This window comes from Eulemur rufifrons, chromosome 29 (assembly GCF_041146395.1).
Source record: "Eulemur rufifrons isolate Redbay chromosome 29, OSU_ERuf_1, whole genome shotgun sequence".
NCBI classification, from domain to species: Eukaryota; Metazoa; Chordata; class Mammalia; order Primates; family Lemuridae; genus Eulemur; species Eulemur rufifrons.
Genome location: NC_091011.1, coordinates 22,170,821 through 22,190,004, shown reverse-complemented (window position 1 = coordinate 22,190,004; position 19,184 = coordinate 22,170,821). Strand labels below are relative to the sequence as shown.

General features: G+C 41.6%; 1 protein-coding gene across 2 annotated transcripts in view; it reads right to left on the bottom strand.

Moving 5' to 3' along the window:
• The window catches only part of PDE1C (phosphodiesterase 1C), a 485,677-nt gene that overhangs the window by 15,481 nt on the left and 451,012 nt on the right, over positions 1-19,184 (bottom strand). For both annotated transcript variants that reach the window (XM_069461523.1, XM_069461524.1), the window contains one exon: positions 3,201-3,269. In XM_069461523.1, coding sequence (XP_069317624.1) covers positions 3,201-3,269 — 69 coding nt within the window. The remainder of the gene's footprint in view (positions 1-3,200; positions 3,270-19,184) is intronic.

The window sequence follows — 19,184 nt, the reverse complement described above, 5'->3', positions numbered from 1 at the left end:
CTTCCTATTAATGTTTTTAAGCTGTAGCTCCAAGGAAACAGGTCAGCAGCAGCGTTTTAAGCCTTGCCGTCCCAAGCCCTGTATGAGGCTATGTTCCTGGCTCTGGTTCTCAGTGTTCCCTAGAGCACTTTCAAGCTCCTTCTTGACACTCGCTGTCCAAGATGTGAAGCTGTTCCACGGTTTCTGTCCTGTGGTATCAATCTGCAGACTATGTAGTAGTTCCCTTTTGTTTCTGGTTCCCAGAGCTGTTTGTCTCTGGCATTGACCTTTTTCTAAATAAAATTTATTTATTTTATTTGCATGTGTTTAGAGCAAAGGAGTGTGTGTCCAAAAAATGAACTTACTGGGCCATCTTGACTGCAATTCTCAACAAATGTTTTCATCTCTTAATGACTGAATTGGATTAGTCTGCAGCTGATTGATTTGATTACACTGGATCTAGCCATGTAGATGGTGTTGAAGAAAATAACACATAGACCCTAAATTCCCAACTATGTGCATTCATTGGCCATATAATCAAAGGTTTTTAAAAGCTGCGATGTGATAACCTGGGTGGAGCTGTGAGTGGAAACTAGCCAGGCTTGGGGAGGGGGCCTGCAAGGCATTTGAGTCAGAGGGAGAGGCTCTGAGATATTCCTGAGGTCGGAAGGGAGATTGGAGAGCTGTGCATTGTTATGAGTGAGGAGAACATGTCTGCTAACCAAAGCACGGTTAACTATGTATGGTGTTTTGAGAACTACCCACTCCTCCCCACAGGCTTTGGAGAAGGTCAGAACTCTGAACTTAAGACACCCATTTTGGGACCAGTTTAGACTGCACATCTAAGGCTGAAGACAAGGCAGCTGTGATGCTGAGTCAGAAGCCTTGGGACCCAACTGGCCAGTCCTAGATGCCCAGCAGAGCAAGTGGGACCCAGGTCATTTTTGTAGATTGCACATTCTTGTAGATGACGACCAGATGACCTCAGAGGTCCCACTTGATGCAGCAACGTTACGTCCTTGTGAGGGGCACACATCATCACTTCACATCAGAGCTGCTTGGTTTGAGGCTGTTTTCCTCCTAATGCTCTGTAGTCCTAAGAGCACAATAACCAACGAGCAGAGACAAGATGCACGGGGCTTCCAGAGACCACAGAGCAAGGTCTACCCAGTACTAACAATCGAGTTAGTATCGTTGAAGCAAATCCAAACTTTAAAATGAGCCTTTTTTCTGAGGTTGGTTCCTGTCTATACAGTCATAAATTAAATGGGAGAGTGCTCAGACACACACCCACATACCCAGCTAAGAAACATTAGTGGGTACCCGATATGTGCCTATCACCTTGGCAGCACTGGAATACAACAGTCCCCATCATGGAAAAATCCACTTGTCAACAGGTAAATGGACTTATCAACAAATCATTGTAATGCAATACTAATTCCACATAGAGGATTTGGAGACGATGCATAGAGAGAGATGAGGCAAGGGAAGAAAAGGGTAAGGAGGGTCCCAGACAGTCACAGAGGCAAGAAAAGTTCAAGGGTACTCAGCAGACACTCAGTCCAGTTGTTGAACTGGGGTTGGCGAGCTACAGCATTGGAAGTTGAAAAAGCAGGTAGACGCAGATCATATTTCACCTAATCTAAGATGCCACTAATTATAAAGTGAACTATTATTTCATGTGCTACCAAGAAAAAAGTGTTGGTAATTAAATTATCACACACCATTGATTGCAAAACATCTCAATTTCAGAGAGGTTAAAAAACAAGGTACTGTGCCTCTTAGAATGGATGAAATATGATAATTACAAAAAGAAGAAATGTAAATGATGAATTAACATTAGAAAACAGTTTTTTTAAAAAAAAATAAATTCATACCAAATATGGATATCATTTTTTCTTAGCAAATTGGTAAAGTATTAAAAATAATGCTCAGAATTAGCAAGGGTAGTGAAATGGGGAAACTCATGGTAAAAGTATAAATTAATACTACCTTTCTGGAAATCACCTTGACAACAACGTGTCAAGAACCTAAATATGTACGTATTCTTTGAGCCAGTAAACCTGCCTTCAGGAATCTATCCTGCAACCATACTTATAAACTCAGAAGATTATTTATGTACAGGCACAGAAAGTTACTTATAATAATAAAAATGTAAGTTGCATAAATGCCAAATTATCAATAAATATATAAATAAATTGTGGCATAATCATGGAAATGTTAGTCAATCACTGAAATATTTGATCGATTATTTAATAACATGGAGACAATCTCATGATGTCATGATAAATTTTAAAAGGGAGGAAACAAAACTCCACTTAGAGTATAATTCAAATCCAGGGAAAAAGTGTTTAATAAAGACTAGAAGGAGAGGTAATCTGGGTTAACTCGGGGTGGTAGCATTATTGGCAATATTTTTTCTCCTTATAATTTTATTATTTTTCAATTTTTTTACAGTGACTTTCTTTACCTTTTACAACCTTTCCTTCTCCCAAAACAGATGTGTTTTTCCAGGTTCTACTTATAAAAATTAAATTGTCGAAGAGAATGTAAGCATACGCATGAAGACAGAATGCCCATAGGTGCCCTTTATGTTAAGTAGTAATTACACATGATCATCACGAAGGTTTTCTGGTACCTGTTAGGCATCATCATACTGAAGGTTTTCTGGTACCTGTTAGATGGGATCCAATACAGGTCATATACAACTTCCATATTTCGCAATAGTATAGACATTAATAATTATAAGCACCCACTATGTGTCAATACTCTGCTAAATTTATAAGCTCATCACCCAGACAGATTAGAAGTTCCAAGAAGCTGAGGAAGAATATGTGAGGTCACACAACTTGAACACGGCAAAGCTGGGACTTGAACCCAGGTCTCTATCTCACCAAGGACTCACACTCCTTCCCCTGCACCATCTGCATTTCAAAGGCAGATGCTTCCATAGTATGTCCAGAGGAACATCAAGGAGGCGCAAGATTCTATTATTTCCATCAGTGAGTGGGAGAGACTGTGAAACAACCATGAAAATATTGTGTCTGCTCCTGGAGGAACCTCACAAATGTGGATGACAAAGCTGTCTGACAACGTGGACTAGAGTGGATACATACAGGGCCAGACTCTCAGTTTGTCAACTGCTAAACTCAACTCCTGACAAACCAGTCCTTTTCATTGTTGTTGGTCACTACGATAATGGTGTGATGCCGTTTACTCACCTGGTAAGGTAAGGCGACTCGTGGAGCTAGTGCTTGGGGCAGGTGAGCCATGAGAACGTCGCTTTGTGCCTGCAAAGAAGAAAAAGAGGATAAGGAAAGGCAGGATTGTGTGTTCAGAATTCCTGAACAACCAGGAGTGAGCACGCCCTTTACTTTGGCGGGAGCAACTGTGCTCACTTCCTCTGGTCGGCAGGTTGGTATGTTGGGGACCAATGCACCCCCAAGCAGGGCTGCACCGTTGTATCACCAGGGAAGCTTCCTAAACATTTAGCTGCCTGGGCGCCACTCCCAGAGCACTAGGGTGGAGGTCCAGCATCGATCGGTATTTTTCAGGCTCCCCAGATGACTCTAATGTGCATCCAGGGCAGAGAACTACCAGCTGGGGAAGGGAAAGTTCTAGATTTAGACTTAAGGAAGCAGGAATTTTGTCCCTATAGCTTCTACTCTACTGGAGCTCAAGCAATTAACTGGGTCTCTCTGAAACTCAGGTCTTCATCTGCAAGATGAGAATAACGACCGTTCCATCCAGGTGTCCTGGTGAGGATGGAAGGAACTCAGGCACGGTGGGAGACTGCGCAGGTGCCAGGGCCGTGGGGTCTCCGAGCTTCCCAGCAGCCGGCAACAGAATCCCTGTGAGGAAGGGGAGTATCTTTGTTCATATAAACAGTTTAATGGGTCACCACGAAGGAATGAAAAGTCAAACCCCAGGGTGGGATCAGTAAGGGGAGAGCAGAACAAAGGAACAAAAGAAGGGCTGAGGTGTTCTGCAAAAGAAATTTACAATTTATGTGTATACGAATGTAGATACATATGTGGGTGTGTATATACACACCCATTTACATATACATATACATACACACATAGACACATATATACACACATATTTTACATGTGAACATAAATACTATTCATTTGTTCATTTATTTTGCCATCTAGAGTGGGAAGAAAGAGGCCTGGAAGCCAGATTCTGGCGGCAACGGAGGCGCCTGCAGTCCTGAGCTGGCAGAGGCGCAGAGAGGGCTCTTAGGCAGAGGCTATGCGTGAGCCGATACTTCTGTTGGGAGTCCTCACTTTTAGTGAAGTCTACTTTACAGGCAGAGGCCTGGTGTGAGTGGAAGTTGTGCTAACTGAGAAACCCCGTCTGTCAACACGGCCACCGAAGGATGACGCAGTGGATCACAGACTGGCAGGCGTCAAGGAAGCAGAAGCCCGAGGATGGAGGGGGCGATGGGCACCAAGCTGTCCCTACCCCCGACACCTGGTGAGAAGTGGAGACATACACTTTGGATGGTGTTTAGACTGTTGCATTTTAATCTTACGGGGCAGGGTACCAACCCTGACTTTCTGTGTTACTGTTAATTATTATCATTTCTGGCAGTTGTAGTAGTGTTAATAGTAGTAAAAATAGAAAATCAATGCAAACACCTCAGACCGACGAAAACTGCTAATTTGCATGAGGTGAAAGAAGCTATATCTGGCAGGACTTTAGTTCTCTATTTTCCTGGTTTTACAGATGCCCTGGATGTCAGAGGTGGTGGAAAACACAGAGGGCCACACGTGGCTGGAACTGTGCTTCAGAATCTTCCGGGGTGATTTTCCTAAGTGTGGCTTCCAGGGTTCTTGCCTGGACCCTAAAGCAGAACCTCCAGGGAATGCAGCCAGAAATTTGCACTTTAAAAGTTCACCAGGTGGGTCTAATGATCATTGGTCTAATGAGGCGTTGAACACTCCTGGGGTGAAAGATTTACCCAAAGTGATACTAAGGGTTAGGGCCAGAGCTGCCTCGTTGCACAACCCCAGTGGATGCCACTCACGTTGCATCCTACAGAAATAATGGTGCACCCTGAGTGTGCAGGAATCGGCCGGGACTGGGGGCGCTACCAGGATGCGCATTCGTGCCTCTGACCTTGCCTTCCCGAGCTGCTCCTGCTCCATCAGAAAGGCCTCTGTGTCCCACCGGACCTGCCCCTACTGTGGGGACACCGATGACTCATGCATTTATTCCTCCACTCATAAGACTTTTTACTTGTCTCACTGAACCTTTGGGACAGGGTCTCTCAACAGCGGCACCGTGACACTTAAGCCGCACAGTTCTCTGTGGGGCGGGCTGCCCTGTGTATTGGAGAATGTTCAGCAGCATCCTCGGACGCGTCAGTAACACCTCCCCAGCCGTGACAATAAAAATGTCCTCCAGACAGTGACACATGCCCTCTGGGGGCAATTGTGCCCTCAGCTGAGAACCACTGTTTCAGGATGGAGACAGGACTTAGATGTTTAATTCAGAGCTGTGAGTCACGATTTGGCTGCTTGGTCATTAGTTACAGTCACTCCCTCGTATCAGGCAGTTACTGTGGCCCTGGCACCGTGTGAGCTAGCAAGGATGAAATGTGCCTACAGTGTCCTAACACTCTGCCAGTAAAATTATTCCCATTTTACAGGATTTAGAGACAGAGGAAGTTTAAGTATTAATAATTTCCACAAAATTACTGAGTGTGTGTGGTGGGGCAAAATTTAAGCCAAGATCCTTCAAAGTTCAAACCTAGAGAAACTTCTCCCCACAATTTTTCCTGCTTCTTGGCCAGCCCATTACCTAGGTTTCCTTCAAGTACAATCTCCCAAATTTGCCTAAGGGTAAGAAAAACCTGGGACAATTATTTTAACAAAAAAGGGAAACAAAACCAGATTCCCAGGCCGGACCAAGCCCTGAGAGCCAGCATTTCCGGAGGGGACTCCTGGGGACCTGGATATTTCACAAGTGCCCCAGGGGACCCATCATCAGGCAAGCTGGGAAAATCTTGTGGGACAGAAATTTCCTTCTTCTTGTCTAACTAGTGGAAAATACGGCACTCTGCTTTTCATGGATACTGTTGTGAAGTTGAGAGACCAAATTTAATGTTGCCTACACAAGTACTTGAAAAATTGCAAAGCACTTGACAACTACAAGCTTTCAAGTTTATTGCCTGTAGAAACATTCACTATTGCCAGTTTATTTCATAGGAATGCTTGGTGCAATTGTGTGTGTTTGCTTTTTTTTTTTAATACCCTACTGTTATCTTCCAAAAGCCTGCAGCTTGATGGCTTTTCCTAGAAGCAGCTTTTCACCCCCTTGGTATCTTCTTTGCAGACCCTGAGTGAGATGGGGACCTCCGGGGGCCTTGGGGCAGTGAAAGAGCAGCACTGCGAGCCCTACTGGAAGTGCCATTTTCTCTGCAGGCTTGATGAAATACTCAGTATATCAGGAAAGGGAGGAAACCATCCCATCTCTCACAGTCATGAGTCATACCCAGGTAGCAGGCAGGGATGTGTAAAATAAGGCTGTTCGTGATTTCGGCAGACCTTCAGGCAGCACCACGGACCACTGGGGGTGGTCAGGTTCTGAGTCAGCCTCCCACGGACTCCCTCCCGGTTCACTGAGGTTGTATTCCTGCAATCACTTTCCCCTCTGCAGCTGCCAAATTAACTATCACGTTACTCAAAGTTCCACTTATGGGACTATACCTCTCTTGCTCCCTCCCATTTCCAAGGGAAAAAAAAACATCAGAAACAGTTGGAAAAACCAGGTCCAGATTCGGCTGCTACACTAAACTGTGCCATGCATGCAGAAGGCCTTGGGACAGGCTAACACGTTACTGGCTCCTGGAGTTTTTGTAGAAATCTACTGTCAGTGGTTTGCAATCCTGGCTACATATTAGGATCATCTGGAGGAGTTTAAAAAAATATATACGCTGACACCCAGGCCCTTCACCTCGAGATGCTGCCAGTGGGTCTGTGGTGGGGCCTGGGCATGGGCACTTTTTAAAGTTCCCTGATCTACAGCCATGAGTGAGAAGCGCTGCCCTCAGGGAACACCCAGAGAAGAGGCTTCTTGCAGCTGTCAGGGGAAGCCTTTCTTCTGAACAACTGGTGTGCTGTATCCTCATGGGTTATGTGAACCTTGTAAATGGTTTCTTCCCCTTTTTACTTAGGCTTCCAGGATGCTCAGGCCCAGTTTGTGACTTGATGCTGGGAACTGTGGAGGCCTATCTAGCCTGCATGTCTGTACACTAATTAACAATTGCCCTGGTTGGCTCTATCTGTACTAGTTCTACTTTATGTCATTGGTTTTATTCTGCAAATTAAAAAAAAAAATACAATGTATTAAATTTATGTGATTTTAGAATTCTTAAATATGTTATAAATGAGGCCGTTAAAATTAAAACAAATGAAACACGTCAGTGCTGCCATTGCTAAGTTTCATTTTCCTCATGTATAAAATTCAGAAGACATCAGTTTCAGGACATAACTGTGAGGATCAAGTGGAAGTACACATGTAAAATTCCTTAGCAAAAACTGCAAAGTGCAATATAGTGTTTGTTATTATATAGTTTATATTCAAAAAGAAGAAAGGTAGGGGTCTCTGTGTGTGTGTGCATGGGTGTGTGTCTGTGTGTGTGTGAAGTAGCTAATATGTCATCTTTGGGAAATAAGCACTTTAAGGTCAGGAATTACATTGTCCTTGACCCATGGCATGTGGCTGTTTAAAGAGTAAACAACCCAATCAGTCAGCTTGGGGCAGAAATGTCATCACCACAGTGTGCGTAACTTGAGGTATCTTTTGACAAACGAATAGCTTTCAGATATTTCAAATTAATGTCCTTGGTTGGTTCAGCTAAAGGGCAATGAATCCAATTCATCAGGAGTCTGGAGAAGAGGACAGTGATGGAAGTGACAACTGAGGCCGTCCGCCTCGGGGTGAACACACACCTAAGACTGGGGACTTCATGAAGTTAGTGCTAAACCCCAGTGATTTGTGGCTTAACCTCAAACAAATAATTTCCCTTCTGCAAAATGGGCCAGGGGTAGCCTGGCCAAGCTCAAGGCGGCTGGGGAAAGGGTGATTTAAGAGCCCTTGAGACCAAACGTCATCGTTATTAATGGTCTGATGATAGCAATGTTATTATAACACAACCAGATCCCACAGGGCAGAGGTGGATGCTGAAAGACAGAGGTAGGAAAATTTCTGTCAACATAATGGGCATTTTCAACCTCCTTCTTTTAGCGTATTGCAAATGATTGCTTTTATGATATCCACAAGCCTCCGATCATTATTGCTAAGCATGTCTGCCAACATCTGCTTTGTGCTCCATTTGGGCAACTAGCTGTTGTCTGAGGCCTCAGAACAAATCGTCATTTTTGCCCCTTCACGGCCTTTAAGAAAGAGTATCAAGAGAAGTCCAAGTTCTGCTTAGACTGTGCTTAGAGGGCTTCAAACCCACCTACACCACCCCAGTAGTCTTCCAAGAGTACATAAATTAGAGCTGCATATTCAGAGTGTTTAACAGTATTTTTTCTCCACAATACAGCCCCCGTCAATATACTATGCTTGCTCTTGTGTGACTTGATTATGTCTTTTCATTACAAAGAACAGTGATCAAAAACACAAGAGCTCTTCAGATATGCAACACTATATGCTATTTAAATATGGCTTTTTAAATATCTGAATATGCTTTGAATTTGAATTAGGCCTATGAATGAGAAGCCCCCCAAAATGCCCACAACTTTTGACCCAGTAATTATACATCTAGAAATATGTCCAATGGAGATATTCAGAAATGTGACAAAGCCTTATATACAAAAAGCTCCATTGTTATGTTATTTACATCTGCAAAAAATAAAATAAAAGCATATAACTTAATTGCCCAACAGCAGAAAGGTGGTTCAGCAAACTGTGCCAGAGCCACAGAATGAATATTAATATTATGTTGCTAGTGAAGTTATATTAATGAAGAGTTTTTAAAAAACAGGTAAATGCTTACAATCCAATGTTATGTGAACAAACCATAATGCAAAATTAAATAGGCTGTATGGCTTTAACTGTGTAAAAACACACAACAAATAGACCGTAAGAAAATGCAGTAATGTATTGACAGTGATTAATTGTTGGAGGGGGTATCACAAATGATTTTAAGTTTCCTATTATATTTCTCTATATTTTCCAAATTGAGTAAGTTCTGTTTTTGCTTTAAGAAAAAAAAAATAAATAAATATTTCAATGAATGTTTCACAGCCCCATTTACCAGAGTAATAATCCAGTGGAGTTGGAGGTGGCCCAGATAACAGGGTGGCATTTCTGTACTATGCATCGTCACCAGTGGTGGGTTCCTTCTAAGGGGGCCCGTTTGAAGGAGTCAGGTTGGGTGCCACACAGGATAGAAACCACTCGTATCCCCACAAATGAGGGTAAGGACTACAGACGGTCCCCTTAAATTGGCTTGATTTACAATTTTTTGCCTTTATGATGGTGCAAAAACGGTATGCGCTCAGTAGAAACTATATACAACTGTTCCGTTTTTCACTTTCAATATAGCATTCAATAAATTACATGAGATACTCAACACTTTATTTTAAAATAGGCTTTGTGTTAGATGATTTTGCCCAACTCTAGGCTGGTGTAAGTGTTCTCAGCACGTTTAAGGCAGGCTAGGTCAAGCCATGATGTTTGGTAGGTTAGGAATATTAAATGCAATTTCAGCCTACTATATTTTCAACTTATGATGGGTTTATCAGGATGTAACCCCATCATAAGTGGAGGAGCATCTGTATTCCCTAGTCAGACTCCTTGTGTTCAGGGTTGAAGAGGAGGAAAATATTGCCAAAGATAACCCTTTCAAGAGAAGGAGAAAGAGAAAAGTTTAGAATTTGAAAGCTAGCATTACGGGGCTGTAAAACCACAGTATCATTGTACCTTGAAGAAAATTAAACATATGGAAACCAGCCTAATTCCATGAATGCTGAGATTTCTTAAGCCTCTGAAAAGTTTCTAGTATCCCATCCACCTCATCTCTTATAGTCAAAAAATATCATATGAAACATGACACAGTTATACTCTGTGTATATCTTCCTGTGTAGGCAAAGGCACTTGGTACCTGGGTATTATGTGGCATTTGGGGTAATACGAAAGAGACGATGGTTGAGGGAGTTTGGGCATCTATGTATCTGAGACAGAACGTGGACAACAATAAAAAACATGAAAAGAAAGAAAAAACAGCCTTCTCATTTTTCAAGTTCCAATTAAGAGGTTAACTCAATGTTTTTATTTGGTAATCAGAAGAACATACAAGTACTTATGCATTACTAGATGCTGGAGGAAAATTATACATTGAAACACTGTCAGGCTCATCTGTGCAATAAAGATTTACAATAAACACATCTTTAATTTTGTTTTGAGAGCAGCTTAGTATACTCTGTTCTACATGACATCCATATGATTTCATTTTGCATTGGGGGATATGATGCTATGGCATTTGAACAGGTTGTTTTAGTACAAAGCAGCATCATAGGAACAGAACACTCTTCCTTAGAACGTATGGCTATTCTCTTGCCCTCTGACATACAAATGAAGATTACAACCTGCATTTTATCTACCAGAAGCATATCTGACATCATGGAAGTGCATTCCATCACCATCGTGAAATAAAAACAAGTCCATTTCACCATCTTCCCTTTCGGAAGAGCATTTTCAGAACGTATCCAAAAATCCCCTCCTTATGCTTCCAAAGAACTATTATGATCCAGGTTAAGGTTTGTGGTTTTGGTTCTGCTCGCCTCCTTTTGAGTCTTGCTAATGTTCTTGATATTAATTCAGACATTTCCCCCAAATCCTGCTGAACAGCAGCGACATCTAAGGCTGAGATGGCCTGAGTTTTCCATTCACATATGGCCAAGACCTTAGTAGGAGAAAGTCTACAGACTCATGGTGAGGGCTCCCCCCGACCAAGATGATAGCAACATTGTATTCAACCCTCAGAGCCTTGGGCAATGGATCTCCCATAAGGGTTTCCTTTCCCTGTGTCATTTTCCCAATCTATCTCCTCCTCCCTACCTGCCCTTGCCCCACCTTTGATACCTAACACTTCCTCACATGAACTACACTGGAACAAGGTGCTTTTGTTTTTCCCATTAGTTTATGTTTCTGTGTAATAAAATGATGCAAGCAGAATGGGTTACCTGGACAGAGGCAAAAGAAGGAATTTGTGAAATGTAGAAAAATGGGAGAAGAAAAGAAGGGAAAGGAAAGGGTATGAGAAAGGGAGGACACTTAAATCAGATGGGGGAGAATCTGGTTGTCTAGTGGGCACCAGAGCTGATAAAAACCTAACCAGGCTCTACAAATGAAAATAGCAAATATATCAAAAAATTTTTACAGCATATAAAATTGTATAAAAATATCATCAAAGCAAGAATAAAGGAAAATGTATATAGTTCTATCTCTAGAATCATTTACTAGACAATACCTATGGCTGTAGGTTTTTACTATAAATCTATGTATATAGATACGTGACTATATTTCTGTATCATCACACATGTACCCACTCAAAGACAAGGAAAGTAGAATACATATCCGTACCCCAAGATGGATCACAACAGAGAAGCAAAGACTATATACAAGGATGTGCCTCCAGGGCAATCTAAAAGCCGTTCCATAGATTTTGGGGTTAATGGGGTTTGCTTTAATGAGTTGCCTTGTGCCATAAACTGACTTAGAAATGCCTCTGCAGGTTCAGAACTCAGCACCCATGAGGAATACACGGGTGAGGTTCAGGAATCATGGCTGAAGTTGACCAAAGCTGAGAGGATGGGTCTCCAGTTGGCACTGACTCTGGCCTGGGACAGCCAGCATTTACCCCTGGGATGGTGAGGTCTCCCTAGGGGAGAATGAATGGTTGTGCCCCGAACGAACTGAAGGGACCCACTCTCCACTCTCTGCTCCTCCTAGCTCAGAAGATGACAACTTAGGCTGTGTCCAAGTGCACTTAGTGAAGCCAGTGTCAATCCACTTCTGCTTGTAAACAAACCACAATAAATGTGAATTCATCTCAAATATGACTTCCAACATTTTGAAGAAAAATGGATAAGGTGGAGGGATTATTTAAGAAAACAATCAGGAACTCATAATGTTTAAGTTTGACCTGCAGGCACCCTTCAGCTCAGGTGTCCCATTGCACACCTCCCCACTCTTGTTTAAGGTAAAAACAAGAAGTTCTTTCAATGAAGTAATTCTTGCTTATTACACGCTTTCCTGGAAGTGCACCCAGTCTTTTACAAACGTTCAGCGAGAACATGCAGAGGCCTACTTCCCATTTTTCTAGCCTCCCTGGACCCCTGCTCACATAGCAGATAAACTCTGTCTAATGTAGATAGAGGACTCTGGTGCCATTCTAATTCTAGTGTCATCTCTGTGCCCATCAGTGTCTTTGATGAGAGAAAACCTTAAAAACTGAAATCTGGCCTTGGCAGGCAATATATCTCTTGATTCCCAGAAGGATATTTCATAGGAATATGGTCACTGCTCATTACGATTTTTCCATTAAGTTCATTTTCTAAGTGATAATGAGGCCTTTAATCATAGATCACAGTTGATGAATTACAAGTATTACTTTCCATTTATTCATGAATAAGATCCAGTATAACATCATCATTGCAACATTATGTTCTTTAATGTGCAATTTTGCCACAGTTCAGTGCTATACCAATCATGTTACCAATGGAGCAGAACTATGCAGTGATTCCTCACACCACACATAGAGAAGCTCCTATTTGCTCCAAGAGAATTCCTTTGGGGTTTTAAAAGTTTCAACTTGTATTCTAAATAAATCTACTGGGGTTTCATATAAATTGGTGTCATTCCTTTTGGAAGAACATTCTCAGATAAATCCTGTTTTGTTGTTTTGGGTTTTTTTTTTTTTTCCTAAAACAAAAGACCAAAGAGAGGTTTTTATTTTTGTTTTTTCCTTAAACTTGGTTCTGACAATTTCCTTCAAATTACCTGCAATTTCCCATCTCTTACGATAAGCTATTTGTGTGACTAGGGTATGTCTGCATATACTTAGACGATAAGCCTTTAGCAATGTGCTTGGCATATAGGAGATGCTGAATAAATTTTCAGGGAAATTTGAATTTTGTTTGCATTCACAAGTGGGTCCTGGAATTCAATTGGACAATTCTGCATGTATTTCCTGAATGCTGACTGCGTTCCAGGCACTGTGGTGGGCCAGCACTGCAGCTCCTGTGGGGTAGGTGGGCATCTCAGAATCAGAACGATAAAGTTTCTAATTGCAAAAAAAAAAAAAAGTTGCTTGAATTCCCCAAATCCCCTTTATTTGGGATATAATACTACATATATCGGCTTCCAATCTCAGTATCATCTCTATTTTTCATTATGAGAAAAAGATTTTGTGCTTTTTTTTTTCTGTTGTTTCCCCCATGCTCCATAGGGAATGTTACAAAGTAATTTCTATCATCTAAATCTCTGCTCAGATGTTAAAAAAGAATAGAAGAAAACATATTCCATATCCTATCTTTCTATCTATGTAAAGAAAGGTAGTCCATAAGAGAAATGACAATAAAAAACCAGTATCTTTATTCCCAAAATATGGATAACAAAACTGGTCTCCATCTTTTTGACTCCTCTCTGCCTCACATCCCTTGATAACGTTGCTCTTTATTGTTCACTTTTATATTTGTAAAGGCATGGTTTGGATGGAAAATATAATGGTTGAAATTCTGCAAATGAATTGAACATGGGCACTAGAGTATTCTTTGGCTTTCAGATGTTTAGATGTCATCGTACTGTTTAAGCATATCAGCTCCATAATGGGATCCTGTCAGATGTTTTCCATAGTTTTTAAAAGCTCCAAGAATGAAATGAACAGTCGAAGAAAGTCCATTTGAATTTAATAGGTTAGAACGGAGTCCCCTGCCTGCTGCCATAAACTATCAGGGCTCATAACCTAAGAAAGGTTGGCACAAATGAAAAATGGAACAAAGACCCCCATAAGAATGGGTTGTTTTGCCACTGAAATGTGCCACATCAACACAACTTGGATGACTCCATTTGTCACTTTCCACCCAGAGATGTGTAGAACGTGGATTTTTCAGTGGTGGGACTGTCCCCACTGCTGTCTACATACCAGTCACTTCTTAATTCAGGTGTGTAAGCCCCTGCTTTGTGTGTGCAAACCAGAATAAGATGCCACAATCTGTGCAATGGAATAATGTTTATCCCATATTGCTGTTCAACTTGGAGAACATTCTTTCAAGAGAATCAAAAGACCACAGAAAATCAGCTAGAGCTTTGGAAATATTGTTCTTCCAGTCAACACTAACTTGGAATAATTATTTTAATGTTTCATCAACTCTAGTATCAATTCACAGCATAATAATATATTGTATTATATTCTTTAAATAGATAACTTTGCATTTTTACTCAATGTCCCTTCAGAACACTTTTTAAGGATTTAAACCTAGAGTGAGTTACATGGAGCTTTTGTTTTTTTCTCACTGAGAGTTCTAGGTGAAGTTCTATACTGAATGACATTCTCTTCCCATTCTTTTTCAGCTGATTAATTGACTTAAAGCAAATGAAAAATATTTCCATCTTTATTGGTTCTAGAAAAAAATGGCTATATTCCTGTTTTTTTTTTCAAATATTGTTTGGTGTTGCTTGTTCGATTATAAAATGGAAGGCATAGACTTTCTATTTTGACTAGCCAAACAACTCCACATACAAAAACACAGAATAGAAATGGGGTAAAAGGTCCAGGTTCCAAGGTCAAGAACAGAGATACACTTGGTTGTGTTTAATACTTATATAAAATCATATCACCTCTAAGAACATACTTTGCAACCTGACGTCCCAGGGATTGAATGGAGCTCATAAACATGTTTTGTTTGACAGCACATTGTAAGATTCTGAGTTATTGATATTAATAGTTGCCAGTATGTGAAAATTTAGAGAGGGCTTGTATAAAATCCCAGGTATCTGAGATGCCCACCCCTACATAGCATAAATCCAGTAGCTGAACACCAACTCTCTCTGTTTACCTGACCACCCCCACCCACCCCCGTCTCCAATTGTTCATAGGCCCTACTGCTCTTGCTGTCTCCCTAACGCCAAAGCCCACTAAGAATGGCCATTTATCCCAATAACCGTGATATGACATGGCTTTTCTCATTTACTTGACCTGCTAGGCCCCTGAACTCATTTGGATTTGTGACCACTGCTAGGAGAGCAAGGAGGAAACAGAAAAACATAGGTGTTATTACGAGACAAAATGTAGAGCTAACAGAAGAAATCTGTTCAAATACCAGCACGCTGCTATACATTCTGCCCAACAAAGTTCTTCAAATCTTTCTGCTGGGGAACATTTGAGTGAGGCAAAAGGCTTTGTAGACCACATACAGTCTCTCTTTTTCCTGTCTGAAGAAATACCAATTTTTGCCCTAGAAATGAAAGGATTTTAAAATATCTGCCTTTTGTGCTTTTTAACGGAGAAGTGAAAATCTGCAGTGGGGAAAGCACTTAAGCCTGTTGCCCAGCTCTTTCTTCCTATCGCTGATCCCACTTCATCACCAGCATATTCACACAATTTCCTCTTGGGAGGGACTCAGAGGTTCCTTTGTGACTCACAAACACATTTTAAGAACCACATTTATCCAAATCACACCATTTAGACCCATAAAATCACACTTGACTTGTACTCCCCTGGATCCCAGTTTTCATTTGGTTTCCGGGGACTGTATCATTATTCTCTTTCCATGGAACATCTACCAGGCTTATTTTCCATTTGTGCTATTAATCAGCTCCTACCTGGTATTTTCAAAGACTTACTAAAACACAAAGAATTACCTGACATAGCTCCCTGATACTAATTCCCTTAGCACTTTACTGAATAAAAAGAAGAGTGATGAAGTCAAACCACAAATATTCAAAAGAAAAGGACCAGCCAGTGGTAAAAAATTTCAGTGACTCCTTAGTTATGGATGCTACGTGGTGAGAACAATGGGTTCCCCCCCCCCAAACAGTAAGATCATCAGCAGAAACATTCAGGTTTATATTAATGAATGCACAGATAAAATAAATTAAGCATCAGAAACAGATTCCTGTAGACTAATCTCCTTTAAAAAATACAAACACAATTTCATATACAAATGGAAAAAAAAAAGCATAAGAACAAATTTTAAGTCTGAATGGAAACTGGAGAAAACAAATGTCCCTGACTCAGGAAAGGAACCAGAGGTTGGAAGCATCATCTCGGCTGCAATGAAGGGCAGCGTGGCCGTATCCACCATCAGGAGCCAGTGCAAAAATAACAGCATTTAAGGTAACGGCATTGACAATAGTAAAATCGCAATTACTGTGTGTATGGCTTTTTCAGGCCTCTCCCAGCACATCCAGGATGTCCATTCTCACCAGGCCAGACAGGTGCCTTCAAAGCCAGGTCATTAGCAAAGGATTTTGAGGAAGTCCCTTCATGTTTTGTTTCTATTTGTGCAAAAAATCCCAGGTTGTTTTGCTGGCTCAGGGGAAAATCCCTCCGAGTTCTAATACCTCGAACCAACCCCCAAAGAGTCATCCCCTGGGAGGAGATGGAATGAGAGAAGGCCAAGTGGAGGGGGCTTGTTTTTGAAAGCTGTACACCTTCTCCAGATATGGGTCTTTGTGGAAGAAGGAGAAGAAGGAGAATGAAGCAGCTCAGCTAAAATGATGCAAGACACTGGCAGCCTCTTTTATTGTATATGAGGTCTGTTTTACTCTTCTGAATCTGAAAAAAAGAAAAAGAAAAAGAAAAGTGTCAATGCTGCCTTTCCCCCTCTCCACCCTCCAGGTCTGAGGAGAAGAAAATCTGGGGGACAAAAATAGGCGAGGGGCGGAGGGGACCAATACAGCATTTCAATACTGGTCATTGCGGTCTCCTTTGCAACACGATTCATTCTACCCATAAGGGAAAATCTCAGTGCAGGACTTTAAACATCATTTGAAATCTCAATGGTTGCTTTAAACTAGATTATCAAACATTTGGTTCATGCAATATGGGTACTAAGCCATCTTATTTTGAAATCAAGATGACAGATTTGCTGCCAGATCTGGCCAATTTGTCTCCAGGGTCAGTGGGATTGGAAGAAATCAGTTTCCTCTTATCCCAACTGTTTCCATAGCAAAAGCAATATTCCTCTCTCTCAGCATTCTTGCTCCACCCTCAGAAGCTTCCCAAAGACATTTAAAGCAAGATGCGTCCTAGCCAAAAATCACTGTGCAGAAGGGTGAGTCACCTGAATTCTCCACTGGACCCAGAGTGAGGGGGTGGAGAAAGAAGACAAGGATGGAAATAGGACTAAGTTAATGGAAAAAGACAATATTGGATTTTTTCACCTGGCATACTCTGCCCTATGTAACCTCAATGGTCTTGGACAGAATTTAAAACAACAACAAACCCCACTATATTACTGCTTCCCACTGGTGCTGCGTGCTCTGCAAGTCATCATGCCTTACAGTTAGCAAGTGTTCCCTCCTAGGCAGGGCTCCAGAAGGCCAGGAGTACGGTGGTTTGGACTTTAAGAAGGGTGACACCATCATCCACAGAGATGTTAGGAGTCTTCACAGAGCATGCAAAGTTTCCCACTCAACTTCAAAGACTAAGATGCTCCCCTCAATAAAATTTAGCTGAAACTAGGTGGAAAACTAGTTGGGAGATAGGAGAGCCCCTTCTGATCTATTGCAATCACAGTCAATTCTCAATTTTCCGGCAGTCATTGATCCAGGCTGGCTGCTGTTCCTGTTTTTTTATTCTGTTCTCGCCTGTATGTTATGTTTACCCTCCATCAGCTCATTTGGGAGAAATAACAGAGAAGAGAAAGGCTTCTGACTAACTCCTTTACTCTGATACTAGCACTGACAAATTTGCCATCGAGAGAAGGAGGCGGAACAAAAGGAGGTGAGATGTTGGAGTGTTCCCTCTGGCTACGCCTCTCCACCCTGCCCCCCACCTTTGAGTTCAGGGGTGGAGGGAAGAGGGGATATAAAGCAAGTTCTGTGTGTAAGTTGTGCCCGTGTTCATTGTCATTAAGAACAGCCAACAGTAAAAGAACAAGAGGCACGTGTTCTGTCGCTGGGTCAGTGACCTGAGAGACCACCCCTGGCCTTCCAAACACAAACTCCCTTGAAGTAACTTGTGTTTATGAATCTTAGGGCACTTACCCTAAGGTGCCTAGTATCATAGCTATCTGCAGGGTGATGTTCCAACCCAGAGTGCAGACTCCTTGAGAGCAGAGAAAATATCTCCTTTATCTACTTTTTAACACTTCTTGCAATTAGTGCAATGCCTGGGACATAGCATATGCCCAATAAATATTTCTTCATCGAAAAGAAGTGTTGAAAAAGCATGAGGTGGATGGGAAAGATAAGGTGTGGCAATAAGTAGGAAGTTTCCCTCTGCCCTTTTTCTAATTTTGACTTTCAAAGCATGAAATATAAATTAAAATCATAAATACATTGATTTTATATTTTACTCAATAGCAAAGTACGATATGTCAAAAAAAATTATATTCCCTATGAAGAAGCCCAACTGTGGAGGGACTGACTCCCAGAGAAGGACACCTGCTCCCCAGGCAGCCTTGACATGGTTTGTAGATCAGGCCTGACCCACTCCCCGTCCTGTATTTGCTTTGTGGTGTTTTGCTACTGTGTATTTGTTTTCAGTGTTTAAACTGAAATTGAGCAAGCATCAGCAAGACTACAAACGATGTGAAAATGAGGACCCCGAAGAAAAGCGTAAGAGGCCACTCTGTATTTCACTGAGATGCATGACTATTTTTGTAATCGCTGCTTTGAATTTCATTGATTTTATGTTGGCTTCTTGAAGGCCACAAAAAGTAGTTAAATCCACCCACTCTTTTAACAGTGGTTGAAGAACTGAAATGGAAACTATCTTGCCCCATCTTGGGATAATTCAGGAAAATATTCAAGCAAGTGTCGTCCCCTCACCTGCCCCTCAGCCCAAGACTTCTTACTTCTGACAAGGTACAGCTGTGGTGGCTTTAAATTCTGAAGTGCAAGCCTGTGGTGCGTGAATTCACAGAAATGTATTTACTCCAAGGGAAGGAACCATAAAGAATGTTTCAGCAACTTCACTTAGAGGAATGGGTGATGGATTTAAAACGATATGG